We start from the raw sequence: 22,030 nt of genomic DNA, 5'->3' as shown, positions 1-22,030 counted from the left end.
TTTCTAGAGGGGATATAGCTGTAGCATGCACCTCTAGAGGTTGGTAGACCTCTATAGGTCACTAGAAGTGGGTAGTGCACACAGCTGCTTTCCAGAACAGAAAATGAGGAAGCCCCAAATCTCTGAGGTCTAACTGACTTCCTCAACTTAATTAAAAAGAAAAAGGATTAATTGCTCAAGTGGCCCTTTCTTTCTGAGAGATAGATGTGTTCAGATTCCTGATTCACTTCTTGTTCTACTTTTTCACCCTTTGTTTTTATTGTGTGCACTTCAATTTTCATCACAGACAGATGTTTTTAGAAGTATTGCATGCAGCTGAGTCCCTTCCTTCAAATTCCTAAGACTTCTCCTCATTTTCTGAGGTAGAATAAAAATGCAGGGAGTTCTTCCAAAAGGAAGGAACTAAAGTAGTTTCTTTATATACAAAAATTAATAGATATTTGCCACAGAAACTTAGTGTGAGGGAGCAGCGGTAAGCAGTTTGGAATCAAGAAGATAGAGCAGTGCCAGGGAGTAGCAGGATGCTTTGCATAATTGTTTTGACATATCTCATTTTAGAATAATTTAAGGAAATCTGAAGAGTCATAATACCTACTGCAAATATGTTCCCAGGAGAGCTCTGATAGTGCATTTTTTCCTGGTTTATAGCAAAGACTGACATATCATCAAGACTTTCAAGTGGTTGCTTCATCCATTATGACATTTGGTTTTTTTCATACACATGATGGTGGCAGAGCCAGAGTGCGTGGAGTGTATTGTGCACTTGCTGGCATGAAGAAGCTGGTCAAGGATAATTAACAGAGTCATCAGTGCCATGACCTTCTTGGCAGAAGTGAGAGACTGCCTGAAGATTTGCTGAAACCACAGGGAGAACTCAGCTGCAGCAGAGCAGTGAAGAAGCAGAATGAAATAAAATCTTGTTACAAATTTATGTAAACAAACCCAACAGAAATAAGATAGGTTGCATCACCTGCATTTAGGCTCAGTAAAACAGGCTATCAGGTCCTACAGACATAGAAACAGAGTAATAAATAATTCATTCACAGCAGGATTGTATGGAAGATGTAGCAGAATTGTTTAGCTGAGATTGTTCACTTTTTGTTGACAGCACTATACTGAAAAGTTCTTTAAAGTGTGTGACAATCGCATTAGGACTACATTCTTTGTCAACTGATCAGCATAAAAAAATTCTGGCAGTTTAAATTTTGCAGAACGACTGTTCTGATGAAAAGGATATTTTAAAACTTAGACAGTGCTAGTGATTTTTTCCCGTTGTGACTGTATTATTTCTCCTAATTACTGATTTATTTTAGTTAGAGGAAGTCCTTATTAATTCCCACTTTCAATATGTTCCTAGGTGTCACCAGAGGAATTTTGTGAGAAGATGTGGATCAGCAGTACTAATTTTTGGAATTATGAGTGTGATGCACTTTCTGCATATGTGGCTTTATGCAACAAGCACAATATCTGCATTAGATGGAGGACACCTGATTACTGTTGTAAGCAGATAGACATATTCTATACCCTTATGTGGCTTCAGTGATGAGATTTTTTAGTGATTGTTTAGTGATAAGTTTAAAATATATTTCTTCCTTTTCTTGCAAGTAACATCTCATTTTATCACTGCATTGGTTAATCAGAGTACAAGTTCTTAAGATGAGAATACATCATTTAGACATGAATAGATTTTAATCTCCATTGAATTAGCTGCTTATCTAAAGTACTGTTAAAGGTATAAATGTTGCTTTCTGTGCTAACTCACTTGTTATTACTAACTATTTAACCAATAAAATGCTGAAAGAATACAGAAGCACTCAATGTCCTTTTTTATTCCTTGCAGCATTGAGCTGTCCTGAGGGCAAGGAATACCAGGCTTGTGTGCAGCCCTGTGAAGCCAAGACATGCTTGAATAAATGGTTCTATGAGGATTCTCCCTGTTCCTATTTAAGGGAAGACTGCGTGTGCAAAAATGGCACCATTCTGCATAGAACAGACTCTGACCTCTGTATACCAGAAGAAAAATGTAGTAAGTAGAGCAGGACAGAGTAGTTTTGCAGTTAGGATAATAACTGTTATATTAACAATTCATGGTAAGAGATAAGCTTAAGTTCTGTGTCAGTCCTCAGTAAATGTGAATCTGGTAAATGTCCCTTCAACAGAGCCCACCTTTTCTCAGTGTACAGCAGTTTGTGCTTTCAGTTAACTTGGCTTTAAGAACCAGTACCCCTGGGAACTGATGTACCCCTGTTGAGGGAAAAGTGATGGTCATTCTTCTACAGCTCCCAGACTTTCCTCCCTTGAGAACTTTGGAAGGAATAAAATGGGCAGGTTCTGTCCCTGGCCCCCACATATTTTCACCCATTTGTTCCTTTGGGACTTTTAAGGTCATCATCCTTTCTTGGATTCTTTTATCATAATGTTCTTCAGCCATATTATTTTATGCAATAATTCTGTGCAAGTCATAGTTGCTTGCAGAAAGTGGGAGCTGCCTGCTTGTTAAAGAGTTTTAATGTTGTTTTTTCTTTTTTCTTCCAGCATGTACAGATAATAAAGGACAACCCCGCTCTGCTGGGGAGATCTGGAATGGGTCCATGAGAGGGTGCTGCATGTACAACTGTTTAGAAAATGGAAGCATTATTGCTGTAGAACCTGAATGCAGTGAGGATCCAGCACCAGTCTGTGAAAGAGAAGGGGAAGTTCTGCTCCATGTCATTGAAGAGAGAGCTTGCTGTCCCAAAAAAGTTTGTGGTATGTACCTCACTTGTTTTCTGTAAAAGAATTATAAAATAAGTGCTTCACATTCACAGGCAGCTGACAAACTTTAGATTCAAGGTAACATTTTTTAGAATTAATTTTCAAGTACTTGTGGCTGGTTGGGCCAGCAATTGAGACTTCTATTCTTTGTAAGAATAAATAAAATTATTCACTGAAATAATTTTTTTTCTTTGAAGTCCACCAGTTAAACAAAACTTCAGTTAAAAATTATTTTTTAAGCTCTTGCATGGAATTTACTAATAAATTAATATGTACTCAGTGACAGAAGTACCTTGGTATTTGGGGACATCATCAGAGATTGCTTGCTTGTCTTTCTAGTGCCTTGGTGTGACGAGCAGTATCCTCTGATCTACTGCTGTTTCCCAGAAGCTGTTTTCTGGGAGCTGTTCACTGAATACTAATATTCTGCCTAGCCATGGTTGTTAAGAAAAAGAACAAGCTTATTGCTCCTAAAACATTAAGCAAAATATACTAATTTTTTCATAATGTCTTCAAGGAAAATGAGAACATACGGTCCAGCAGATATGGTGCTTATTAAATGCCTGTAACCGATGCTGTATTTTCAGTTTGCTCAGGAAATATCAGTGGGACATTATAGCTGGCTTCATGCATAGGGAGCAGAGCAAGTAAATACCAATTTTAAGAGGGATATAACTGATTGCTTGGGTTGAGCTTGAAGGTCTATGTGGTGGTATGGAGTGAACTTCAAGCTGACTTGGGCTGCTCTTGTTTTGTGCATCTCTGTATTATAATATATAAATATTATATATGATATAAACAGCCTGAACTATATGACTTGCACTTGTATGTGTTTAAAGACATCAAAATTGTTTTTTATCCCACAGAATGTAACATGTCATTGTGTGATGCCATTACTCCAACATGCAAACCCAATGAAAAATTAGTGGTAGGCTACCACCCCCTATCCTGCTGTCCACAGTACCGATGTGGTAAGGGAAATAAAAAACCATGGTTAGTGGAAAGTTTTCCATACTGATACTATATGTTGGAAGAAAATTTGCATTACAAGTTGTCTTGATTTTTAATAGAATGGGACGCTGTAAATAGCACCAGGCAATGATGTATTCTTTTTAAAGGAGAATACATTCTCCTTTTTATATTTTTTTGTGTTTGTGTTTTGTGTTACTTGTGATTTACAGTCAATTTGGGGTATTTTATTTTACTTAGCATATCTATTTTATTTATCCTTTTTCATATTGTTTCAATGACTCCTTTTAAAACAGTGCTTGTTTCACATCCTACAGAGTGTGATCCCTCAGTTTGTTTTAATGCCTCCCAGCCTGACTGCAGAGAAGATCAATTTATTGTTGAAGCAAAACAGGAAGATCCCTGTTGTTTCTCTCATCTCTGTGGTAAGAAGCCTCTAATATTTTTATGGAGAGCTAAGAAATAGTCAAGTATTTACAAAAACAAACTATAATTCTAAAATAAATAACTCAAGGCAGGAATTCTTGGAGTGAGATTTTACACAGATCTGGCTGACTGGAGCATATTTATTCTTGGGTTTGGGGATCTTTTCTTTCCAACATAATTCTGAATATCATATTTGAACTTTGTTTAGCTTCTATATCCATAAAATCCTTAAAAGTTTTATCTTACTGTATTACTGAATAACAAATGCTGTATTGCTTGTTATATAGTCTTAGACAGAATTCACACATGCTAACTCTTTAGTATTTAAAATTTTGTACATGTCTGGCTTTTTTTTTTTTTTAATTTAGTTTGTGAATCCTGTATTGAGCCTGTTCCCTTGTGTAGTGAAGGGGAAATTCTCACTGTAGACCTTAATACCATACACTACTGTTGTCCTCATTACTACTGTGGTGAGTGTAACTGTTGTGAGTTTGGTATGTCACCTAATTCTGTAAAAATGACAGTGTGTGGGTGTGCAGGGATTTGTTTAAGTTTGGCAAGTAGGGTGGGCTTCAGGTATAGACTAAGAGGTCCAAATGAAGGTGTGAAGGTACCAAATGTGACGTAAAATCAAAGTTCTTGGTATGCCCAGTGGTGATCTGACAAACCTAGTCAGTGGAGTCTGGAGAGGTTGTTTAGTTCACTAGAGAGAATACGGTTATCTTCATTGATCTAAATAACAGTATATTCATGTGGCATTGAATCCTATTCTTGGATTATAAATCTACAATTTTCATATATTAAAACACATTTAATAGAACAGTTTCCATGTTGTTTTACCTCGGTTGTACTATTCACTAATGTTTAGGCAGTTTCTTTGCACTTTTAGGTCCTAGGGGAAGGAGTAGACCAAGTGTTTCAAATGCTTCTCGGTTGACTACTATTCGAACAATGAGCAGGCAGAAGAAAAATATTTCCAGTGTAACTTAGTCCTTTTCATAGCCTCATAAAATGCATAAATTGTGCTCTACATTTTAAAGTAACATCTATAAGTATACCTGCTTAATTTAGATTAACTTTCATCCTATTGCAGTCTTTCAGGGTAATTTCAAATAATCAAATTGATTTCCACTAAGTTTGGAGTTTAGTAATTTTTACTTCACTTTTTAGTCCTTTCCTTTTCTTAGGACCTTCACCCAGGTGAAATTTTCTACAAAGGCCTTTGGCATTTTTTCCCCCCAATTCTGGCGTAGAGAAAGTTAGATCTTAGAGTGTGATCTTCTTTCACAATCCCAGTTAGCCACTTCTGATAAGGGAGGCACTATTTTCTTATTAGCATCATACCTGGGGAGAAGCTGCTCCCTGTTATCTTCCAGAAGTGCCCTTTACAGTACATTTCAAGTCCGTGTTTACCAAAGATTATGCCTTTAGATATCTTTGGTACTAGTTATAATCTTGAGTAACTCTGAAGTAGGAAGAATATTAAATGATTCCTGTTAGATGTTCTCTGAAAATTTAAACATGTTTGAAGGCAACTAAAATCACTTTTGAAAATATTTTTTTAGTTTTTCATTCCAAACATAATTGAGATGCTTAAGAAACACAGTAACGTTTATATAAAATAATTTTATTTTAAAACTAGTTTATCAAAAGTAATATATAAGCTGAAAAACATGAAGAGAAGTTGAGTAAATTCTCATGTCTTTCCCCCTCATTTAGTTTGTGATGAAAATCTTTGTTCTGAGCCTCCTATGATATGCGCAGATGACATGACACCTGTGAAGGAAAAAGTACTTGGGCAATGTTGTCCAGAATGGCACTGTGGTAATTATTGCTTTACTCCTTAGTCACAATTGCTAACCAAAGCTAACAGTTAGCTAATAGATTAACACAGTTTTCTTTATCTCCTCAGAATGTAGTTGTGAAAATGTCACTATGCTGACCTGTAAATTGGTAAGTGGTGTCTTTCCAATCCTGCTAGTAAGGGTGTTGAACTGTCTTACTCCTCCCTTTTACACTCCTTGTTTTGGTTAGTTGTAAAGAGTGAACAGGGACAGGGTGGGATCTCCTTCCAGCCCCAGCTCAAGCGTGTAATTCCAAGTGTCTGCATAGTGTTGTCAGCCATTCCTTGGAGAAATTTCACTTTGTGTGTTGTAAGGTGGAAAAAGAAAAAAAGCAACTGTAATTTTTGTCCTGTTCAGTGCTGACATGAAACAATATGCTAGTAAGGCTTTCCACACAAATAATTCACATTTAAAGAAGTAACCAGTGAGGTATGAGCTTTATGATTATATGTATCATCTGAAGAAATGTGTTGTTTTATTAAACATTTATGATTTTGATTAAAATTATTAAACACAATTGAATTTAGCTGATGTGAGAAATCATAAATATTTTGTTCCTCATGTAGTTTGTCATGACAGGGACTGTGATCTGGAAAATAATTAATAGTGAATGTTCAAACTCCCATTAATACTATAGTGACCATTATTTTCCTTATGCAATGCCTGAAGTTTTTCCTTATGTGAAGACAGCATAACACAAAGTCTACTAAGGAGTTTTATATTTAAATAACTTTCACCTATCTTTTGGAAGAAACTCCTTAGGAGGCAATCTTTTGCTAATATATTTATTATTGAAATAACTTTGTATCTCAGGAAAAAATGCTGTTTATTGACTCTGCTGTTCTGTGCACTGTTACAGAAAATGAAATGCTGTTTTCTGTTTTAAGAGATAAATACACTGAATAACTCTGAATGCTTCTGTTTCTTGAGTACATTGCAATTTTTCTCTTTTATGAAACCAGGGCTGGAAGCGATGAAAATAATATTTCACATTTTTAGAGAAAAGTTGTCTGTGTAGCACTACATTTAATTGACTTTGAATACTTTTATCTTTCTATACTCAGGGGGAAGTTAAAAAAATAGATAGCAGTGTTTCCAGTGCTTGTGGATGCACTCACTACATTTGTGGTAACATTTTCCTATTCCTCATTGTTGTGTTTTAGTTTTTAGCTAAAAGGGTGTGCAAAGCAAGCAGAAATGAGGTAATTGTAATCTTCTCAAATGTAAATGCTCTTTTATCTTAATTTGATGTGTCTATCTAGTTACGCAATGATAGTCTCTTTTCTGAATATGGTACTTTTCCTGCTAACCCATCCATTTTGTGTCTATTTTGGCAGAGTGTGGGAGTGTTGTAGAAGTGCCCATGCCTTCAGAGGCAGGTGTAGTCTCTCTGGTGAGAGGCAAATAGGAAACAGGCTGTGAACAGTAGCTGAGTGTGAGCAGGGCAGCTGCTGCTAGTCAGCTTTCAACACAAAAGAGACATCTCCCACAGAGCACCAGACCTGTTCAGCCAGCACAAGAGGAGCTAGCCAGTCTTAAGATCAGAGCTCTGCTCGCTTCCCTCTCTCAGCTACTCATGTAGAGCAGATTTCAGCTGCACTGTGCATGGGGTGCTGAGGCAAGCTGCAGTCCTGGCAGCAGCCCAGGCTAAACTGCCTCCAAGAGCCAAGCACCTTCACAGCCTGGCCAGATTACTGGACCACAGGTATTTGCAGAGTTGTTTAATTGGCAGGCTACATTATGTGATGTGCAAAATAGCTGAATGTTAAATATTAGAACACTTTAAAAATAAGAACAGCAGACTTTTTTTACTTCCATAGTAGGAGCACTACCAGTTTTAGGTAGTTTTGTATTTTGTAACATTTTCAAAAACTGAGTTATCATTCCTCCCATGCTTGTTTGGTAATTAAAACCACAAACCAATTGCATCTAAAAGATAGAATTCTTTTGCAGTGAATATGAATTTGCCTTACTTTTGTCTTAGGAGTGGTTCTGTTAATTTGTTTCATATTTTTTCCCCCTCTGGTGACATTTATTTCTTTTGGTTTTAGAGAAGGATGATGTATGCATCTTCCAAGAGGTCACAGTACTGAGCCCTGGACAGTCAGTGATTCAGTACTTGGATGGAGACCTTTGTTACACTGTACAGTGTTTACAAGAAAAAGATCAGAACACAGGCTACAATGCCATGCATTTCACAATGATGAACTGTTCCCAGCAATGTGAAGCTGTGAGTATTCCTAAAATACAGGAATTATGCAATTTGTGAGCACAACTGCACAACTAGGATAGAAATCTTAGTGAAGACTTTTGCTAGCCCTGTTTGCTCAGCAAGAACTTGAGAATTTAGCAGTGATGATGTCTATCTTGTGTTTACATGATTATTTTGAGAGGCAGTTTCTAGCAGCCTGTGTAAAAAAATCCATCCATCCATCCATCCTTTTCCTTGGTGTTTTTAATTTCAGAAATCAAAGAATTTCCATATGATGTATGTTTAGAAAGTACTAGTTCGTCTTTTTCCTTTCCTTTCTTTCCAGCATCAAGTATATATTCCTTCCTTCAGTCACCATACTTGTTGTGGTACGTGTCAAAATGTGTCCTGCTCTTTTCAAACAGAGAATGGAACGCTGACTGTGTATGAGGTAGGTGCCTCTGAACCCAGAGAGGAGCTAACTGTAATGATACAATAGACAGGAGTCTGACAGGCATTTCTTTGTTAACTCATGCTGTCATTCTTGTTTCATACCTCGTTTCTGCTGGTTACACGCTTAAGAGACTATTTATGGTGTCTGATTGGAAATCTGTGTGTTTATCTAAAGACCTGCCATTTCACATACGTAAATATCTTATTGCTTATAATATTTTCTGCTAAGATATGCAAATGTCATCATTTACTTAAGGCTGGATATGCTCTAAATGCAGAACAGGGTTCAAACCCTAAATTACATATTGTGATTTAGATGTGTTGAGAGCTTCTGAGCCTACATCAGGATTTCTATGTCCCCCTCTTCTCAGGGCCACTCTTCATGCTAGTTACTAAAGAAAAGTGTAAATTGAAGCTCTGGGGTTCAGGATCTTGATAGTGTGTTCCAGCATCCACATACACAGAAATTTAGATGTGGCCATGATTTGGTTCATACTTCCAAATTATTTTAGAGCAAAGGAAACTATTGAACTGGCAGAGTCCTTTCATTCTGCAGTAGGACAGCCACGCTCAGCAGCACACTGGAGAGAAGAGCCATGGCTGCAGGGAGGAATAGCCTCTGATAGTTAGAAGATGGTCTTTCCCTTTTACCACCTACAGGTGGTCTGCAGCATGCTTTCCACTCCAGTAGATACTACAGTATGAGGGCACTACTTTTGTAGACATTTCAGGTTGGAGATAAAGGTGAAGTGTTTTGGCTTTCCTAACAGTGGCTTTGCTTTATATATTCAGGAAGGAAGCACCTGGACCTCCAACTGTACCAACTACAAATGTGTAAAGACTGCTGCGGGGGCTATTGTCCTGGGGTCAAGTGTTGTCTGTCCCCCGTTCAATGACACTGAGTGTACAAAGGTTTGTACTTAGGGTAAGGTAAGTGACAATAATTGCTCTGGATTTTGGCTTACACTCCACAGTGCAGGCAAACTTCATTCACTTTCTTTAAATTAAGAAAGAGGTAAGTAAAAACCTGTAAATGAGCAATTTGCAGTCATTTCCTATGCTCCTGTTTTTTTTAACTGACAAAATATCTGTGAGGAGTGTTTGGCTTGGGTCTTGTTGATGACTGCTTTTAGACTATTGTGGAATTGGAATCATGCTTGACATATCACTATAGAAAGTGCTAATCACTATGTCTTACTTTAGTTTGGAATACTAGTTTGCCACAATAAATAGATCAAGAAATCCAAAAATACTCCATATAAAAGTCAGTTATATTAAAAATTCCTTAAATTGTGGAATGATTAGGGAGATGACAGAGTATATATAAACTTTATTATCTCTTAAATTAAAATTTGCGTAACATAACAAAAAATGTCCAAGGTATTTACCTACATCATATATTTAAAAATATAAAGATGACATATCCATATAAACTGCTTTGAAGAACATGTATTCTTCACAAAGACTGCATATTTGTTTACAATTTAAATTCTCATTTAATAATTCTCTAACTTTATAATACTTGGAAAATTTTTTGCTTGCAGTGCATCCTGTATTTTATATGAGCTACAAATAATAATAAATATTTATGTTGAGAGGGCAAGTACCATTACTGCCTTGACTACAGATTATACATTTAGTACCAGTCCTACTTACCCCTTCCATTTGTTTGAAAAAGTTCCTATTTCTTCCAGTCCTGAGGGAGATATTCTATTTAAAAATAATGCCTGTACTATTTTGAGGTAATGCTTGAGTTTCTTCCTTGGAACCATTCTGACATCATCTATTATGTTAAGATTTTAAAGAATGGAGCCCTAAAATTAACTTTCTGAATCAGTCTGACCTGTTTTTGAGAGATGCTGAACATAGGCTTGAACAGTAGCTGAGAAGAAAGCTTTTCTCACAGGCAGTTCAGGACAATTCAGGAATATCTGAGTTTAAGTGCTCTTTTAAGAAGTTCTTGAACAACTTATTCAATGTAATGAGGTAAAAAATATATTCTTGCATGAAAAGATAGAAGCTGAAAAATTTATCTGTTTTGTCTGTTGTCATCCTAAGAGTTCTATTTATGTTCTGATCTGTAGATCTGCTTGATATGCAGATCTGGGCTACTCACATGAATTTTTGAAACTATCCTAATAAATCTCCATGGTGGAGAAATAGGGGGTAGTAGATTATATAAAATACATGTTTATAGGAACTAAGTGACTTCTTCAAAGGAAACTACATCAGATGTCAACTGAACATGACTGAGCTTGTCATCAGTGATGAGTTCATTTTCAGTTTCAAAAGCTGTAAATAATTTGTGAAACAATCTTTCAGCTGACACACATCTGTTTAATTCTGTTGATTTCAGTGGCACTACTTTTTATTAATTTGACATTTTTAAAATGTGAAATGTCATGAGATACAATTTCCCTTTACATTGGGCCCAGACTTTTTTGCTATATTCTTCTTTTATTTTCCTAGAATGGAGGAGTTGTGCAGACGTATAATGATGGCTGCTGCAAGACCTGTAAGTGATGAAGGCTGCAATATGTGCTAGTTTGGCTTTGGTTTTGGAGGGCTTATTTTTTTAACCTCAGTTGCTGGGACATAAAGAGGGAAAAAGCATGCAGTTCCCCCTAAAAATGAGATAAAATTGTTGTAGTTACCTAACTACTCTTATTAAAATGTCTTGCTTCATTTGGCTGCTGACTTGGTGATTTTTAACATTATAGTTCTGGAGTATAACCAAATCTCTCCAAGTATGGAAGATTAAAACTGTCTCAATTAAAACATTCTCTTTATCATTAAGTTGGCTCTCAAATAGCACCTTCTGATCTTCTTCTTAAAAGACAAGAATTTTTCCTCTTAAAAGCGATTCCTGATTCAATGACATTTTGCAATACATCTTCAAAGTTAGCAATTTACTCTGTATCCCTAATATGTATTTTCTAGGTCCAAAATACTGGAATGTTTTTTCTTAAATCCTAAATGAGGAAAAATTAGAGTAAAACTGATGATTGCAATGCTTATATAAAATCAGCCTTTTAATATCTGGTGATACATTCACATTTTCTGTGTGTAACTTTAAAATATGATTAGATGTGACTCAAGCTGACATAAAGGTTTCATAATTTATGCAATTTTAAAAGTAGATTGAGAACAAACTGGTTTAATCTGCAGTTTTGGCTAGAAAAAAAATTATTTTATTTATTATTATGTGTACATATATATATAAACCACTGTTTTATAAAACTGATTTTTTAGATTGTGTAGAGCAAGGACATGTTCAACATTACAGAAAATCTTAACCCTCTTTTTTGGCCTTTTTTGTGTTCAATGTTAGCGTAAAAGTAAATTAGTCTTTGGAATTTCTGTGCACAAATCTTTGCTTATATTATTGATTAGAAAGTTGCAGACTTACAACCATATATTGCACAGTTATTATATAAAACTGAAGTGCAATGTACTGAATATAATTTGGAGAAATAAGGGGAAGTAGTGATATTTATAAAATACAGACCTATACCAAATTTCCAAGCTATGTGAGTCTTAGAAAGGAAACTGCAAATATTATTGTTCCATTGTAACCAAAATATGGAAAATGAAAGGTAGTTCTATACAACATAATGTTTTTTTTATTGAGAATCACCTTAGAGAAGTAACACACCGGAACTGCACTGAAATCTTACTAATCAACAATCTTCCTCTCATGAGATTAAAAAAATAAATTTGCCCCATCAACCACCACCCCCCGCCCCCCAATAAATAAATAAATTAGGTTGGCATTATTTAGAAAATTAGTCTTAATTATTGACTGCTGGTTCTCTGTTGACCAGGAAGATTTATAACTTTGGCCATATTCTGTGGCCTCAGGAAAGGCATTGTTATACTTCAGAAATACTTGCTAAGGTGGCTGCTAAAACCCCCAGATATCATTCATATTATTATATGTTGTTTGTTTGTTTGTTTGTTTTACTTTTAATTAAAAGCATGTGCCCTGTGGTGAAGCAGTTGAGTACTTATAAATAGAGCTTGCAACACATTGGGATTTTAATGGGAACAAATAACTTTTCTGAAAGAGTTTGATTTAATGCATGCAAAGTGAGTGCATATATTTAATTCTTACCTTGCCATAGACAGACTAATTCCAAAAGTTTGGTTTAAAAAGGTTTAAAAGTAAGCATTCCAGTTTGGTGTTAACCAGGAGGATAATGAAGTATAGGCCATCTTTAGTGAGACTTGAAGCAGCTGCAGAGTTTCTAAATTGCAGAAGACTAACAGGAAAGCTCATCCTCTTTTGCTAAAAGAAAAATTGCAGTTGGCAGTGTAAGAATTAATGAAGTGTCATTTATACAGAAATGTTTTTATTTCATGAGAATCTTCTATTCCTAATGATTCTGCCAGGTTCTGGATTGGGTCTATTACCCTTTGCCATTAGTCCAGTAGTGCCTACTGATAGTATTAATTGTGAACAAGGTATTATTTTTAATAATGTATTTTCTTTTTTTTCTTGAAAATAATATAAGCACTGCTTGATGTATGTGTCATAGCTGTCATCATCATTGGATGTTACCATGCAGTTAATGGCTCTGGGCCTGATACTGAGAGATGCTGATCCTCTGCTGTCTCCCAAATCAGTGGTTTTCTAAAGCCTGGTTGAGATTCACTGCTCAGCACCTGTCAGAATTAGGTTCATCCATTTATGGTATATGTTGTTGATAGTTGTTCCTCCTGCTCATTGTTGAAATTGGTTTTATCACATAAACTTGCTGTACAGGGTAGATTTAATAAGAGATATTACTTAAAAAAATTCATAATTCTCAATACTGTTACCAAGAGATTCTAAATCTGATGCCAGGTCTCTAAATTTAATGATGGAAATACTTTTGTCTTAAAACAGAGCAAGAGTGTGTGTTACTGTCTCATCTCACCTTTGCAGATATGGATTTATGCTGTGTTTTTTCTTTGTCACAAATATGTTTTACAAAGTTATGATAATGTTGAGGGCAGGAGCGGGGAGGGATACACAGCACATACAATTACAACCCCATGGCAGTATATACTTTTTATACCAGAAATTTCAGAATGTTACAGAACTGTTGCAGTACATATAATTCTTTGCTCTTTAGGATAGGCGAATCACAGAAACTCCTTCCTCAAATAAGGAATGTGTAAACAAAGCACATCTGATACTGAAATGCAGATCTTCTTCACAGTTCAAGGTTGGAGAGAGGAAAGTGAAGCAGCAGAGCTTCCATAAGACATCAGCACTTTATAGGCTAAAATGTTAGCTATTCATCTCTGTAAGACTTGCAGCAGTACAAAGACTGTCCTCTCAAGCTGGCAAACATTTTCAGATTGAAACATCACAGAAATTAAGCATTTCTGAAGAAGGAAAAGTGAGATGTTATAGTCTAACAACTTCACTCATACAGTGATCTGCTAATTCAGTAACAGAATTTAGTTTGATCCTTCTGAATGCACAGGTTAAAATCTAGCTGTATTCTGCAGCCAACCTAATTTTTCAGTACTTAATGGAGCTGCGGTTGCAAAATATCTTGGTTACTCAGAGATCATTTGTCTTATAAAAGTGTTCTCAAGCCTCTGGGGAACAGAAGGGTTGTTTTTCTGTACACCCAACCTTGAAGGAAGGTCAAGAAACTGCTGAATGGTTCTTATTATTTTATGTGCTGTATGTCCAGAATGGTTACACAGCAAAACTAGTGGATCAGGAGATCTAAATAACTGCTGTTACACAGATAGTAATAATGGTCTGATACATAGTGAAGCATGAAAAATTATGTTGAATTGTTTCAGTATTATATTATGACTTTTATTATGTTTAAAAAATGTCTTTCAACTGTACAGCTTTATTTTACAAAGAAGAAAAACTCCAAACCCTCCTATCAATAGCTCCAAGACTGAATATAAAAATTCAGTATTTCCCTCATCCTAGATCTTTATGTTGACTGCATGTGCTACATGCTTCAGATCTGGTAATAAAAAATGCACCATATGTAGGAAATAAATGTATGTCTCTCTTTTAAGGCTTCTATGAAGGACATATTTCTCAAAAAATATTGAAATAATATAATTATATTTAATTTTTAATCATGCAAAATAGAATGAAGATTGTAATCACATTCACACCTTCACCTTCTCAAATGCTAAGTTCTGAAAATTTTATAAAAGGCAGGATCAAAATCCTTTTCACATTCAACATTCCCAATAAAACAAAATTAATTCTAATACTATTCAAAATTACCGAATACATTTTTTCTATTTGTTTATATTTCTCTTTTCATATGTGCAATTTTAAAACATATTCATAGTTTAATATTTTTTAAAAAATGTATAGCTTATTTGGAGTATTTGATGTTCATATGTACCAGCCAAAAATAGGTAATACTGCACAGGAACTATATATTAATATATTAGATTTAAAAAGAAAATTATGGAAGTAGTAGTTTCCAGGTGTACATTAATGAAAATGAAGTATAACTATTTTAAGTATGTTAATATTTTTACTTTTTAAAGAAGCAAATACATTACAGAAGAGGTATTGATTCAGTATGCATTTTTTGTATTTTATCAGGCAAAAAGGAAGAAAGGATTTGCCAGAAAATGACAATCAGGACAACCATAAGAAAAAATGACTGTATAAGTCAAAGCCCGGTAAGCATAAAATTTCAATGGCCTATGGCATGCCAAGCCACGCATTAAGAAGTTGTTTATAGTTTACAAAAAGCAACAACAAAATCCTGCTTTCTTCTCAAAAGCAGACCCTAGACTCTGTGAAAGTTATTCTACCATAAATGGAGTAATACTAGCTATTTCTGTTACTGAAGGACTGAGCCCTCCTACCTGGAGAAACATCTGGCTTCAAATGAAAAATACTGACTGTAATTACTTTAACTAATGAAGGCACTGAACTCTTTAGTTATATTATGAGATGTTATGAAATATTATGAAATAATATCCTGCTCTAAAAGAGAGGCACAAATATTTCTACTTAAAATGTGATGGAACACTGCTGCATTCCTCTTTGGAGACCTTTATGCTGTCTGTCTTTTCCCTCACATAGCATGGGTTTCCATATCATAAGTTCATGGGACAACTTATTTCTTTGGTGTAGCCCCATCTACAGACTCCAGGAAATTTCTGAGCAGAAAATGTGCTTCTCAGGTAGCACTTGAAAGGGAAGCAATCCACAAAGTATCTCAACACTTCCAAAAGGCCTCTGACCAGATTCTGCTGGAAAACCTAAGCAGTCATCAGGGAAAAGGCAAAATGTCATCATATGTTAAAAGCCATCCTGATAAAAGATCAATAGTGACATGTTCAAATTTGAATTGTTGGAGTGCATGGCATATTTATTTAGTTTTAGAAGGATTTATAATGAATTAGTATAAATATATAGATGAAATTAGAGTAATTTTCCATAGTTAAGAGATGAGTTTGGCGAGCTTCAATGTTAATTCAGCAACCTAGGGTAAGAGACAGCAATACAACAAAATAAAGATATGGTATTGACTAAATAAAGAATTTTAAAATGAAAGATATATAAACCTCATAGGTTTTCAGGGGATGTGAAAAGATCCTTGGCCTTTCATCCTGCTCTGTGAAGATCTCTGCTCTCCTACAGACAAAAAGGCTAAGAGCTATGGCATTTAGGAAAATGGATAGGCAGTGGAACCAAACTCACTCTAGAGTCTTTTATGCAGTGCTGCACTATGAGAGAGGGCTCTGCTCAGCTGTGGTCCCTCTGTATTGCTGCAGAACTAAAACATTCAGAGAGGAGCAACAAGAATGTTGGCCAGCTCATGTCTTACATGGCACAACAAGCAAAGCCTTCCTTTTCATCTTTCTGTTGTAAAGTCTATCTTTTCTTCCCTCTCTACCCATCTTCCAAAAAGACCTACCACCATGCCACCTCTATCTGAGAGCCCCCTTTTCCCAGCAACTCCTTTCTCCCAATTTCCTTGGTGGCTGTACATCCTTCACACAGTCCAGATTCTCTTACCTTAAACACAGAAGTATCTCCAGATTTTCATGTCCTCATATGCTAAACTCCCTTTCCTCTCCACCTCCCCCTCTGGCACTCTTTTTCCATCAGGTGATTTTGGCCCATCAAATGGTATCTGTTGTGACTGGCTGGGAACTACGAATGTCTTCTTGGCTGGGTTACTGCTAACAAACTTTGGAGAGGGCTGAGCATTATTACATTTAATTAATTAATAAATAACTGTGATTACTAGTGCTTAGGATGAAATCTTTTTTTACTTCTGTCAAATCTCAGGAAATTTCAAAGTTATGAGAGTAATCTTTTAGCTTAATTTATATAGGTATGGCACATCTCATGACAGGCTCAGAAAGGAGTAGCTCAAAGCATCTTTCATATGCCCCACCTGCAGAAGAAATCAGATTTAAGTCTGTCACAAAGAGAACTAGACCTAGTATAGCCATCCTTGATTTCCCAGCATTTTAACTCTGCTTAAGTTTTAAATTAAAAGTATACTTCCTTTTTTTGGTCAGCATATCAGCTAAGTAAATTCTTCACATAATGTAACAGTGAGAGAAAGCTTTGCTCTGCTGTCTAGAGCACAAATAATTTCCTAGCTAGTATGTGCCGTAGCTGGTTTGTTACTTCATCTACTTTCCGGATATATTTCTTTGAGTGATAACACAGCTCTCCTGTATAAATAAGAAAAGGAAAAGCTTTTGCACTGATATGCTTTTCATCTTTCAAGGAGAATGATAAACTTCCCGTCCCTTTACTTAGAGGAATATAACTTTTTATCAATGAACATGAAAAGGACATGAATTCAGCTGTGCTGTTCCAAAGTTATTAATTTGTAAATGGGGATTCAATTTTGGTATCCGTAGCACAAGGTTGAAACAAAACATATGATTAAGCAATAAAGAAAAGTTTATTAAAAAAAAAAAAATTGTGGCTAAACTTAGAATGAATTTTAGAAGATAAAATAATTTTTAAGACCAGAGTCCTTTTCAAATGTATAAATGGGTTTCAATCACAAAGAAGTTTGAAATGTAATATTTTTATAATAAAATTTGAGATTTCTAGTTTTAATTCTTGTTTTCTTTTATTTTACTCATAGGTAAATGTGGCTTCTTGTGATGGAAAATGCCCATCTGCAACAATTTTCAATGTCAATATTGATAGCCATCTAAGATTCTGTAAATGCTGTCGAGAAGTTGGAACACGAGTCCTGACTGTGCCCCTGCGCTGCTCAGGAAATGGCACCGAAATTCTGTATGTCCTTCAAGAGCCCATAGACTGCTCATGCCAATGGAACTGAACATCACTGTGGACATGATTTAGCTTTCACCAGACACAGTTTTTTGGTCATGGATGAGTATAGTATTCTGCAGGGAAATAAAAAATACATCAGTTATGTTTTACAATATAGCTTTTCCCAAATTTAGCAAAGATATTGTTTGTTGTTCTTTGAATTGTCTTTGAAAATACTGGCAAGAATAGAAAAAAACCCCATAAATCTTTTTGAATAAGATGTAGTTTATCCATCATTTATTTCTACTCAGTGGCGTTCTGATGAGGTGGCGAAAAAAAGCTGGTTAATATGGCTAGTATTTCCAGTGTTTTAAAATTTTGGATCGTGGCTACCTATCAAAGTTGAGACTTTCTGAAGTAATTTCTCAATGGTTCATTTACTTAGAGGCCTCCGGTTGAAAACCATCACCAGTTCCATGTTTAAATGGGAAAGTAGCACAATAGGATTTTGAAAATGACTGAATTAATTTATTTTTAAAGCAGTGGGTTCAACTGTAACATTTTTTACCTTGCTCAAAAACCTGTATTTTGTCCATTAAGCTGCTGTCAGTGATTGGATTCTGCTTACACTGTGACTGAGAAACAACACCACTGTGATCTGTACGTACTTGTAGGAAATTTCCAGAGTATACAGCAGAATCATAATATCTTGAAACCTTAGAGATGTATTTAATTTTTATGTATATTATAAATATGAAGCATGACTAGGCAAAGGCTGAAGAATTATAGCTTTTTTGCCTCAAAGATATCTGAAAGCCATTTCTGCTACAAAGGTTTCCATTTTATATCCATTTTTTCACTTTTCACAGAAAAGAAATCAGCTGTTTGCTAGTATAGAATAAGATTATATGTATATATATATATTTATTAAAAAACCCCACAGTACTGCACATTTTAAATATTCATAATGGGTTTTGTCTTTGTTTTCCTGTCTGGACATTTGTGTTCAATATATTTTCTAATTTGTTTTTTCAATACAGATATTTAGACTATTGCCTGAATTTAGGATTCATAATTTTTGAGTCCAGGAAAAAAAGTCAGGTAAAATAAATGTTTTGAAGGACTTAGGTGAGTTATTCATGCTCAATCAAGCTGTAAATATCCATGATTCTGCACCTTAAGTTGAATATCATTTCCCTTTTACTCGACATAACCTGTATTTAAAAATAAAGGATGCAAGTTTACTCTTGTTTTTAGAAGATTACTTTGCTTTATAAAGTCACTGAATGAAAATTATATTAATTATGACAGTATTTTCCTTATCAATTTTCCTTTTAACTGTGTGAGAATTGAAATTCTTGTCTAAACGTTTGAAAATCTTCTGACAGTTTTGATTTCAAGCTGTCGTCATTTAATTGCAAAAAGGTTGGATTATCACATGGGTTATTACAATGAAATATAAGCAATTAAAACTGCCTTAAAATTCAAGGCTATTTTTCAACTTTGTGTGACAAATCTTTGTTGCATTCAGTTTGATTGCTTATAAAGAAAAATAGCTTATGTAGAGAAATCTGTTGTTATTAACAAGACTCATCTACTCATGCATATCATTAAAAATAGTGAATTGGTTTAAAAATTAAATAGCAATCCATGGTAAAATATCAGCAAAATATTTAACCATTATAAAGAAAGAAATTATCAACTAGTGATCAAAATAAAGTGACACTTTGAGAAAGCCTATGCTTCATCTTTGTGTTTTTATGGTTTGTAAGGCAGATATTTCAAGTTTTATTATATACCAGGGCCAAAATATTCCCTGATACTGCTGTCAGAATTTGTGCACAGAAAATTTTCAGGCACCCGAGAAATAGAAGTTAAATCATAGTCATCTCTGCAATGTTGGTGTACTTAAACAGCAGATTAAAGGACAACTTTAAAGAAAAAACACCACCACCATACTTTTAGATAGAGGGAGGTATCCTGTACTTGCCTTAACAGAGTTTGGCCTAAATCTACTTAATGAATTTAGCATTTGACAAAAAGGAGGCCCTCAAAATATAGCATTTTTCAATATAATCATCAAACATTTTCATTGAACAGCTGTGGCCTTTTGTAAGCCATGTAAGCTATTTGCTTTTCTAACATTTAGAACTGTGTTTGTAATTGAAAAGAATTTAATAAACATTATTTTGCAAAGTGATAATAAATCAGTGTTGATGCAATTAATTAAGCTTTGCCACTAATTCTAATGCAAAACCTTAGGAAAGCCTGAAAATTATAAAAGAAGTTATGTTTAAAATTAACTTCATGACAACCTCCAATAAGATAAATGATATTAAACTATTTTTTCCCCACTTAGACAATTTGCTTTTTTAAATGCAACAATCAGTAGCAACTGCGTTAGGATTGTCCCTGAAGCCTACAGCAAAATCTTACATCTTCAGTGGGGCTGGATAGGGTGGCTCTAAGATTGTCTTTCATTTTACAGTTCAAACTCAGGCTGCTTTGTCAGAAAGTGAACATCTGTTAAAACCCTTGAACCATTTCCTGGACAGCCCACCCACCCCTTTTACCTCCAGGAAGGTGACACTGGCACAATGGGATGTGTTTTACATAACATGAGCTAGCCCTTGCAGACCTTGCTCCAGAGAGAAGGTTTGAATGAGCCTGCAGAGGGGCAGGACTGTTCTGCTCCATCCTTCCTCTGTCTGCAACCTATACATAATACAAAACATATGCAGTTTATGGTTCTGTCTTGGCTTTCTTGTGTCTCTTCAATTCTGCATTCCTCCCTCAAGCCCTGTCCTAAATTTTGCGTAACTTTGTCTGCACAGGTCTCTTGTGTGCTGCTTTGGAAAGCTGATCCAACTCAAATCTTATTTAGTTAAATACCAAAATTAATTAGTCTGCTTATTATTGACCAAAAGAGCTTTCACACCCACAGCGTTCACTCCCTTCTACCCGCTCTGAAACTAACAAGCATAATTTGTACTCCCCTAGAAGGAAGGCTGGGGAGGCACTCCTGAAACTCCCACTGTCACTGGACAACCCAAGCAACTGTGCACGATGGAGGTGCTGCAGTCCCACCATGCCTTGTCATTTCTGCCATTTGTAACTCCTTCCAGCAGCCCTTCTTTCCCACGTTTCCCCTGCTCCAGGGCATTATTCTTTTTAAGCGCTGTTTCCTACCTGTGCTTGAAAAGAATTCACACAATATAGAGACTTAGCCATAAAACTATGCCGATATTTTAGAGATAAACATAAAAATGTCTCTACACTTAGAAGAATCAGATTGTACCTGTATATGCTTCTACAAAATGGTAAATCTTTGCCATATTTATTTTAGGCTTTTATAATTACATTGCTTTTTTACCAGGTAATTTAAGAGCAACTCTAGCCCCAATACACAATTAGAATTTGAAGCACAGCTTTTAATATTAGGTATAAGCCACTTACTATCTGTTTTCATTAATAAAATATGAGTACAGCTATACAGGCAGTTAAAGTTCCCATTTTTAGCTAGCCAAATTTGTATACTAAAAATAAAAAGTAAAATGTAATTAGTTTGTATGATGTATTTCCACATTGCAGACAGAGCTCTTCCCAAATACATGAGCCTGTATATTGGTGAAATTTTAAGGCAGGATTAGGCCTGAGGTTTGGTGTCTGAACATAATTACAAGACACATAATATACTGAAAGGCAGAGGCATTTACAGCAACCCACTCTAGGATTACAAATGGTCACTGTGCCGTTCAAAGTGCTTCAGAAGTGACAAAATTCTGTTTCAGATGTGGCTCATTTACCCCTTCTTTCACAGTCCGTTTTTCCTGACACAAATTCTTTTTTCCTTGAACTTCTGCCCTGTTGATGCACTCAGCTTACAGAAACTGAAATTATTTTTTATAATTATTTTATTATTATTCATTAGTTCTGTATAATTCTTTCCACATCTATTTCTTCTATCTTGTCTTTTACAATAATTTAAATGATAAATCCAATTTCCATACACTACAGAGATTCACCTTTGTGTAAAAGGTGGTGTTTTGTACCACTCAGGAATACTGTGGCAATGGAAAACATTGACTTCAACTAATTTTTCCAAGTTCTGTCTCATCAAAACCTTTTTCAGATGTTACCTTGAGATGCTGC

The 22,030-nt window shown here is 35.3% G+C and overlaps 1 protein-coding gene across 1 annotated transcript in view; it reads left to right on the top strand.

Annotated features, from left to right (window-relative positions):
• LOC131592086 (otogelin-like protein) overlaps window positions 1-19,366 on the top strand; it is a 91,748-nt gene extending 72,382 nt beyond the window's left edge. Inside the window, exons 44-58 of the mRNA XM_058863364.1 lie at window positions 1,358-1,499; window positions 1,841-2,026; window positions 2,536-2,748; window positions 3,621-3,725; window positions 4,041-4,148; window positions 4,518-4,619; window positions 5,869-5,973; window positions 6,062-6,102; window positions 7,058-7,121; window positions 8,045-8,223; window positions 8,531-8,639; window positions 9,434-9,549; window positions 11,107-11,152; window positions 15,221-15,300; window positions 17,745-19,366. Coding sequence (XP_058719347.1) covers window positions 1,358-1,499; window positions 1,841-2,026; window positions 2,536-2,748; window positions 3,621-3,725; window positions 4,041-4,148; window positions 4,518-4,619; window positions 5,869-5,973; window positions 6,062-6,102; window positions 7,058-7,121; window positions 8,045-8,223; window positions 8,531-8,639; window positions 9,434-9,549; window positions 11,107-11,152; window positions 15,221-15,300; window positions 17,745-17,945 — 1,797 coding nt within the window. The 3' untranslated portion in view covers window positions 17,946-19,366. The remainder of the gene's footprint in view (window positions 1-1,357; window positions 1,500-1,840; window positions 2,027-2,535; window positions 2,749-3,620; window positions 3,726-4,040; window positions 4,149-4,517; window positions 4,620-5,868; window positions 5,974-6,061; window positions 6,103-7,057; window positions 7,122-8,044; window positions 8,224-8,530; window positions 8,640-9,433; window positions 9,550-11,106; window positions 11,153-15,220; window positions 15,301-17,744) is intronic.
• Window positions 19,367-22,030: the final 2,664 nt, after the last annotated feature.

Source organism: Poecile atricapillus, chromosome W (genome assembly GCF_030490865.1).
Source record: "Poecile atricapillus isolate bPoeAtr1 chromosome W, bPoeAtr1.hap1, whole genome shotgun sequence".
Taxonomy (NCBI): domain Eukaryota; kingdom Metazoa; phylum Chordata; class Aves; order Passeriformes; family Paridae; genus Poecile; species Poecile atricapillus.
Note: the sequence above shows the minus strand (reverse complement) of the source record. Positions and strands in the feature narration are given on the sequence as shown.